Here is a 9,249-nt window from a genome sequence, read left to right as displayed (position 1 = left end):
CACAGATCTTAGAGAACTTTAACACAAACTCTCAAAAGTTGATTCGACAGAAGTTCGGTAGTCCTAAGTGATCTATTTGTAGCACGATTACTGTCGCCAATTGGGTCGTCTTTGCTTTGTTGTTATACTTATTTTTTATTGTTTTAGCTGAAAAATTATTACTAAAATGATTTTGACGAATGTTGCTGAGTTAATATTACTTAGTTGGTAAAAATTTCCAGGGAAGTATATCCAACTTTCGTACGAATAGTACAAACAGACAACCAAGGTATCCACTTAGTGGTATTTTAAAGCTCTTAAAACACTTTATTATAGTGTTCCAGGTAAGAATCTGCTAAAGTCGACATCTGATATACATACATTAGAATAATCTTGGAATATATTTAGCTTTCCAAGGATCTAAAAAAGAGAAAGATCTGTTAAATCCGAAAATATGAGAGCTATACCTAAGAAATAAAACTAGACTCGAACGGTCGCCATCATAGCTCACCCAGAGTCGAATTCGAGCCATAGATCGGTTTCACACCACATTTACTCTAGTGGATAATGCGCATCCTCAGAGATATTATTACGGAAACTACGTCTTGTCTCACTAGCCGTGCGCTCGAAATTATTTAAGCGGTGTCTTTACTTGGTAGCAGTGACATCGAATTACTTATTGCGTGGACTAGTTTTGGCGCCAAACCATAGCTAAATAGCATAAATTGTAAGACCTAAGTACCTGACGTTAGCTTGGTAAGCGCGGGTCAAAGACTTGCACTTTCGCATTCACAACATTCCTCTACCATCATAGCCCATATAACCTAACCTACGGTAATCAACGCCACAAAATTGTCGAAAATATCACACAGCACGTCCGAATTCTTAGAGGAGCTTTCGAAAAGGCTTTACAGATTTTCAACTCATAGACGTCAGCGTACTCTATAGGTATCGTTTAACAGTGTACCAAATATAATTATAAAACCAGTTTGAAAATTATTGCCTATGAATCACCCATTAATATTCGAAAAGTTTTCAATTCCGTTATTCCAAAAATCAGTTACCACGCGATTTATTTTTTTATATTTCAGCACGCAAACGTAAGCGAATACAAAAGAGTTTTCTATCACATTTTACAGACTTTTTTATTTTTTTTTTCAAATACAACTTATTTTCACAAAAAAAATAAGCAATTGCGTATAATTTGTATTGGTCAACAAATCTCATGTGACTACAAGTGAACGTTGGAAAATTTTATAATAATTATTTTTATAAAAATTTATTCAGCAAGAAAATTGAACTTGAGCTTCGACCATGAGGCAGAGCAGCTCCTTGCATAAGCGTGGCTATTTTCATCTATCGGATGAGAAGTTTGTTAGAAGAAAACCGAAAAAGAATGAATCCCATTCAGAGCTGCAAACATATCAATTCAAACCCTATACCGTTTGCATGGAACCAGCGGAATTCCAAGTACACGAACTGCCGATCGAGTTTAAAGTCACGCCCGATACGTTGCTCAATTTGACCGCGAAGGTAGTGGACGCGTTGCCACTGCCGCAAATTTATGACTGGACCAATGCGGATTGCTGTAAGTGGATGCGGGAATATGGTTATCCAGAATATCAGGTGTGGTAAAAATTCACAAAAAAAATTGTGCACCAAAATCATTTGAACTCTAATTTTAGAACACCTTACGTGTAAATCTAATAACGGGACGTAAGTTCTTGCTACTGGACGCGCAAGCTCTGGTGGCGATAAATATAAAAATCTTCAGTCACATTCAACACATTGCCGCTGGCATACGACAGCTATTCTTCTTCGAGATGACGAAGTTTCTGCGCAGCATCTCGCTACCACCGCAATACTACTATGAAATGTACAAATTATTCAAGGTCAAAACCGGTTACCGTTACGACATCACGCGACGTACTGAGCTCTGGCGTCAACTGCAAATGTTGCGCAAAAATGATCAGCCTGCAACGCACTGGGACTTACTCGAACGCTGGTTACAGCTCAAACCGGCTACTGTAGAGCTAATAGGTGGTGTGCGTCGTCGAAATCTTTACCGCTGTGCAGCGCCATGTCAAGAAACAGCGGACTCGGCATCATCTGTAATAAACTTATGCAAGTGTGCTTCGATTTGCTCGTGTGAATGGGCTGAAATTAGTTACAAAGAACCAACGGTGTTAACGGTACTGCGTGCGCATCGTGTTTCAGCGATTGGCAATCGTTTAAGCACTTGCAAGACCTGTCTGCCGCCCTGTACATGTCACTGGCCGAGCAGGTATTTCAAATCCAATGATCTGCTGCAATGCTTGAAGAAAAACTTCCCGGTTAAATATGGTGCCGATGTCAGAACAAAATCCACTTATGGTTCGAATGCTTATAGGGCGAGTTTTGCAAGTTATAGTAGTAACACCACTGCGGTGCGTTTGCTCACTCTTTAAGTGGAACTTGTAATAACAAAGAAATTATGATGAAATAAAGATCCAAACTCGTTTTGTCAGTGTAAATTCTTTAACATTTTAAAATGCGACTTGTCACTAAACAAAAAAACCTAGGATGAGTATGTATTCTTTCAAGAAAGAATGGACAAATTATTTTCCTCGGGCTTACAAAGTTTTATTGAGAATCCTCATAGGGGCAAACAATATTAATGAACAGTTTTCAGAGACAAAGACGGTAACAGAAAATCAGTAAATACGTCCTTGCAATGTCTGCAAACTGTAGTTAGGAACAGCTTTCAGAATCTAAGTTGGCTCCAAAAAATCAGTAAATACTCGTATCTTTCTTTTAAGCTCGTAGAAGGTAGGCCTATTTAGGGAGTCGAGGTTTTTGACGGGCCTTTGGAAGTATTATTTTTATTCGTCTTGGAATGAGTACATTTCTTTCTAGTTATCTAGCAGAATTATATGGAGATTTATTCGATAAATGATTAGAAACGTACCCTCAACTAAAATAAAACACTGAAAATACCATCCTTCCCCAACCAAATGATTGAAACAGAAATTCTCAATACTGTGTAAGTTTGTAATTGATAGAAGAACTTTCAAATTTGAAAGTCAAAAGTCATAATATAAAACTTGTTACTTTTATTATTTATGTTAAGATTTACACACACATTTTTTATTGCAATTTTTACTTGGCAAAGTAAAAGCTTTACGGTATGCGTGAGATCTTTGCGAGTGCGGACGAAAAATTCGTTAAGGAACAACACAGTGGACACAACCAAAACAATCCACTAAGGATCTACAAATTCAGGTCGAGTGAGTTTTTGCGTATCGAAAAGGGGTTTGATAAGAACGCGTTGCCGATAGTCTTCAAAGTTTCGCCCGACAGTCTTCTCAATCTCTGCATAAAGCTCATAGATGCATTGCCCTTGCCGTCGGTTTACAAATGGACGAATCTGGATGTCTGCAAATGGATACGCAAATATGGTTACCCTCAGTATATGGTAAGCACCAAATTGTTTCATTGAAATTTTTGAACAATTTTTGCTACCAATCCCATTGCAGAACACATTTCATGTCAATCTCATAACCGGTCAGAAACTATTGTTACTCGATGCTCAAGCGTTGAGCGCCATGAATATTAAAAATTTCGCAGATATTAAGCATATCGCTTACGGTATACGGGGACTCTTCTATTACGAAATGACCAAGTATATACGCAGCATTTCGCTACCGCCCGAGTACTATTACGAATTGTATAAATTATTTGAGACGAAAAGTGGACGGAAATATCAGGATGTACGCCGTTCGGATCTCTGGCGTCGCATGCAATTGCTGCGCGAGAATAGTCCAAATTATTCACATTGGGATCTGCTCGAACGTTGGCTGGCACGCAAACGCGAACATACCGAACTTTTTGGTGGTGTCAAGCGTTATCGTCTCTACAAATGCTTGCCGGAAAAACCAGCGAAACCGGAAGAAATTCTGCCGGCGAATCCTTGTTATTGTATGCCACCGTGTTCTTGCTTTTGGACTGAGGATCGGCATTTGCAAGCGCCAACGGTATTCTCGTTACTCGCACCGGTTCGTAAGGCAGACCCTACTGTTACGAAAGAACGTTGCCGAAACTGTGCCCCGCCGTGCACGTGTCATTGGCCTTCACATTTCTATAAATTTGACATATTATTGTCATGTCTGAGGGAGAATTTTCCAAACAAATACGGTGAAAGGGAAGTGGCGCGTCAAAGACAATCCAGAACACTATTTACTTCATCGTTTATAGATTGATAGCCGAGGGCTAACGACGCTCCTACTCATAACATGCATATTTATGCGCATACATATGTACTTATGTAAAAGAGCTGATGTTAACGATGCCATGATATGTAAAAATATACAATAAATGTAAAACAAAGTTAGAAAAGGTTTGTTTTTATCTAATGAACGAAAGAAGGAAGGAACCTTAACTGAAGTTCTTAATATAAAAATATAGTCAACTAGCCATGGGCGGATCCAGAGTAGAATTTTTAGGGGGGAAGGGGGTTGTTAGCTATATAATTTTGTACTTGAAATTCAAAGTCCCTTTCTTCGCGGAGTGTCACTTATGATGGAAATAATGTATAACTTTTAACTTTTGAAGGGGTTGGAACCCTCCGCAGGATTTTCACAAGATAATTTTGCTCACTGATGTGAGCTCTTGGTTGCATGCCTACAGGCATTTCTTTAAAAATGTAGCCGGCCATGCTGTTGCAATCAATTTATTGAAGGAAACGTTTGGTGAGCGCTTTATCTCGCGTCGTGTTCCTGTGACCTGACTTCCAAGATCGTCTCATCTAACACCACTGGACTATTTCTTGTGGGGTTATGTGTAGTCTTCGCGTAGATAAGTCTAAGCGTTTAATCTCAAGGCAATTGACGCCTTGATGATATTCCGCGCCAACCTAATTGCAGAAAAAAGTGGTTCAAAATTGGGACTCTCGGCTGAAGTTTATTTGAGCGGCGTACACTTGCCCGAAATAATTTTTAAAAGATAATGCCAAACCAGATTTCCTGCTCAAACCCTCAGAACATCTCTGTAATAAGTAAAAACGGGCGATCCAAGTAGAGGTATTTTTTCAATAGCCTTTTTTGACTGAACAAGCGTGATCCGCTGTTTTTGAGCCAAATTTTGTTCAGCGATGAGGCCCATCTCAATGGGCGGCGAAATTGCCGCATTTGGGTGAAGAGCGACCTGAAGAGATTCAAGAGCATCCAGAAAAAAACGCAGGCTTGGTATGGTTTGTGAGCCGCTGAAATCATCGGTCCACATTTGTTCAAAACTGTTGACGGCGAGAACGTAACCGTCAAAGGCGAAAGTTATAACGCCATGATAACCGACTTCTTGATGCCTGAAATTTATATCGGCAATATTATTCAATAAGACGACGCCACTTCCCACACATCGGATCAATCAATGGATTTATTGAGAGAACACTTCGCTGAGTAAATAATTTCACGTTTTGTTCCGGTCGATTGGCCACCAAGATCGTGTGATATTACACCGTTGGACTTTTTCCTGTGGAGATGTGTAAAACCTAAGTCTAAGCGGACAATCCCGCTTCGATGCAGGCCTTGGAAAAAATCATCCCGCGTGTCATTCGCCAGTTACCAGTCGAAATGCTCGAAACAGTCATCGAAAAAAAATAAATGTGTAAGTGCCAAGGAATGTTCTCTCCAATGATAATACAAATTTTTCGTTAAATTTGAAGTTTCTGCTTTTTTCTTTAAAAAAGTAGAGAACCTCGAAATGGACCAACCTTTGTAGTCTAGTGGCTTCTTTGCAGGAAATATTTTATAATAAAATTTTTAAATAACTTTTAAGCCGATACCTGTACGAGATTGCTTGAAAGTGTGAAAACAAATTTTTTCCCTGCAATAAAAATAGTTTTTACGGTAAAAAAAATGTTTGGAGGCTCATGCTGAATGCATAAGAAATGTTAGTAGCCACAAAATATTTAATTTCCCGTTAAACATTAATGAGCTTAAATTGTATTTAAATTCAAATGCGTGAGAGTTTAATGTAATCCAGTTAATTACAGCGGCTCTGAATGCAGAAAAGTCTAAAAAACGAGAATTTTTTCAGCATTTTTTTCATTCAACTTTGCGGCATTTTCAGCTTGGCGTTGCAAGCACTCTTTATTTGCAGCTCATTTTGCTGAATTGCAAGCACTCGCGCTTAAGAGCACACACATGTATGTACAGGTATGTAGGTTTGTGTGTGTGTGTGTGTGTGGTCGCTTAACATGTAGTGCTCGCAATTAAATCAGCGATTCACCTAGAACCCTATATACCCAGAAAATCAAACAGCTGCAACAACAACAAACAATGGCAGCACATGCACCTGTTCTCACAAATAAACAATGAAATGCAAATCGTGAAATGAGTGCAAAACCTTACCACAACAACAAAGGGCGACTTAAAAAATAACAAAAACAAAAGCAAATGCTTCGATGACTTGCGGTTAATAGCGGGGAAAACAGAAAGTTGCACAAAACTACTAGTTCGCATGCTACTTGTGTTTGTTGTTTGTATTGTTGTTGTTGTTGCCACTGTTATAGTGCATAGTAGTTGTTGTCGGCAATTAATTTATAAATGTTTAATGTTCGCTGAGTGGCGCTGCCCGAGCGACGGCGGCTGCTTTTCAAAAATTTTGCCGGCTACTCGTTAGCCACAAAACCTTTGCAAACAACAATAACAACTAAAAGCGAGTGGAAAAACAAACCAACATGCTTGTGCAATAATTTGCCAACCAACTGCCTCACACACACATACACTTATGCACGTGTAAAACTTTATTTACAAACATACAAATGTATATGCCGCCTTGCTTGAGCCGCTACACCCCTATGAGTGCAAATGCACATATGTGTGTGTGCGCTCCTATGCGCTATTAAGTGCACTCCAAAAACTGACCCATTTCCTTCACACGCACAAATGCACTCCCCTACACCCACACGCACGCAAAAAAATTCGTGTTTCTGTTTTCGCCGCCAAAACTAATGGCTAACAGTGACTAAGGCATGGCCTACATGTTGCAAGTGAACAAATCGGAATTATTTTGACCACTTGATTCAGGGTTGCTTGGGAACATCAAACCTTATTTTCTAGAAGTATTGACTAACCAGTACTGTCATTAGGAGCATCCTTGGGCAGACGCAAAAATGAATCGGATAAAGCGTATCAAACTGTGTTCCATTTGAAACTTGAATCCCACGAAGGAGATAAAGCTTTTTCAATTAAACCGTTCAAAATTCTTATTTCAGACTCTATCTCTGTTGGCAGGGCGGCGATACTAGTATTGAGCTCCCAAACCATGCGTTCAAGGCTACTTAGGAATGCCTAACCACGTTACCAATGTCATCGAGCCACTTTGTGATAAGACTATTATGGGTACCAGGCTATAGCGAAATAGCAAGTAACTGTAAAGCTGATGAGCTGGATAGGAAAGTCACACGTCATTAATAGAATGGGAACGCGTCTGTGATCCACTGTCTAGTAGAGCGGCTTCTGACAGACAATTGATATATCGGCGTCCACACTGTAAGGTTGCTAATCTTACCGAATGCCAGCTACAGAAGATGTAGGAAGAAGACAAGCTGGAAACATTTCAACACTTCCTTTTTGATTGTCACGGGTTTGCGAGATCAAGTTTTAAACACTTGGGAGCTCACACTTTCGAATATCCTACCAAAATGAAAAATTAAACGCCTAAATTAAATTGTTTTGGCCACAGGGTGCTTTGCCGACTTATATGGTAAGATCGGAAACAGTAATTCTGTTTTCATGGCTTCTCAAAGGACTGCTTATTGTGGTTCAAGTACGATCCTTGGTTTAGCTATAGAATCTAACCTAACATTACTCAACGCGATTCCTCTTTCAACCTCTAGTACTATTCAAGAGTTTATATACAAATCATAAAGTAGAGTGAAAGGTTTGTTTGAGTTTCAATTATGCCAGTATCAATTCTGTCCTCAACAACTTAGTGTTTTTAAAAGTTAATTAAACTTACTACCATAAGAATATATAATTTAAAGAGTAATAATTTTAAGAGAAAAGTAAAAGAGTACAACTGCTGGCGTACGCCGTTGACATCGATATCATTGATAGTGAACGAGGGAGAGACGAAACATCTTCTGTCATTAAACGAACAGTCGTCGCATTCGTGACTTGGCTCCCACGTCACTGTTGATAGTCATAATTTCGACGTCGTAGATAATTTCGTCTATCTTGGAACTAGTATTAACACTAACAACAACGTCAGCTTCAAGATCCAACGCAGAAAAACTCTTGCCAATATGTGCTACCTCGGACTGAGTAGGCAATTGAGGAGTAAAGTCCTCTCTCGAAGAATAAAGACCAAACTCTATAAGTTCCTCATTCTACCCGTCTTGTTGTACAAGTATAGTGCAGAGGCATTGACGATGACAACAACTGATGAGTCGGCGTTACAAGTTTTCGAGGGAAAGGTTCTGCGGAAGATTTACGGTTCTTTGTGCATTGGCAACGGCGAATACCGCAGTCGATAGAACGATAAGTTGCACGAGATATGCGACGGCATTGAGATAGTTTAGCGAATTAAGAGACAGCGGCTAGGTCATGTTGTCCGAGCACTACAGCTCTGAGAATATTCCACCCAGTATCCGCCGTTTGAAGCAGAGAAAGAGAAGACCTCGACTCCGTTGGAAAGATCAGGTGGAGAAAGACCTGGCTAATCTTGGAATCACAAATTGGTGCCAAGCAGTGAAAAGGAAGAACGACTGACGCGCTCTGATTCCGCGTAAGCAGTGTCTACGCGAATAAAGAAGAAGAAGAAGAATTTTAAGAGACAGGAATTGAATATATAATAAAGGTCCCTGCGATTTGGTGGAATATTATCATATATTACGCTGCGACTTTACTGGATGATGGCAATGCAACTGTTTCAAACGCCTTTCAGAAAAAAATTTCATCTTCTAATAGTCCTTGAGCGAATATTTCATAACTTGTACTTTGAGCACTTCATTTCTTATTCGATTATAGTTCTTAGATACAAGGTATTCAGTGTGTTGTACTTGTATTTTAAGAACGCTAGGAAAGTTTAGGAGATCTGGTATTTTGATTTCTATAATACTATAGTATCTGCTAACAAGCCTGCGATAAACGACTGACGTAGGAGGTAATTAAGTTTTGAAGCTCTTAGGCTTAACATTCTTCGAAATTTCGTTGAAAATACCGACACCTACCTTCTCAAATTCTTCACATCTAGTTCGTTAATTGGTCATCATTGCCTCACTGCTGTTAT

At 39.4% G+C, this 9,249-nt stretch overlaps 2 protein-coding genes across 2 annotated transcripts; both read left to right on the top strand.

The window, feature by feature from the left end:
• Window positions 1–1,243: 1,243 nt before the first annotated feature.
• Window positions 1,244–2,473, top strand: LOC126751358 (uncharacterized). Its single transcript, XM_050461564.1, has 2 exons — window positions 1,244–1,605; window positions 1,665–2,473. Exons 1-2 carry the CDS (start codon window positions 1,294–1,296, stop codon window positions 2,424–2,426), a joined length of 1,074 nt encoding a protein of 357 aa, XP_050317521.1. The 5' UTR covers window positions 1,244–1,293; the 3' UTR covers window positions 2,427–2,473.
• A 672-nt stretch (window positions 2,474–3,145) lies between these two features.
• LOC126751360 (uncharacterized) lies at window positions 3,146–4,217 on the top strand. Its single transcript, XM_050461567.1, has 2 exons — window positions 3,146–3,433; window positions 3,495–4,217. The coding sequence occupies exons 1-2, from the start codon at window positions 3,146–3,148 to the stop codon at window positions 4,215–4,217; spliced, it is 1,011 nt and encodes a 336-aa protein (XP_050317524.1).
• Window positions 4,218–9,249: the final 5,032 nt, after the last annotated feature.

This window comes from Bactrocera neohumeralis, chromosome 2 (assembly GCF_024586455.1).
Source record: "Bactrocera neohumeralis isolate Rockhampton chromosome 2, APGP_CSIRO_Bneo_wtdbg2-racon-allhic-juicebox.fasta_v2, whole genome shotgun sequence".
Taxonomy (NCBI): Eukaryota; Metazoa; Arthropoda; class Insecta; order Diptera; family Tephritidae; genus Bactrocera; species Bactrocera neohumeralis.
Note: the sequence above shows the minus strand (reverse complement) of the source record. Positions and strands in the feature narration are given on the sequence as shown.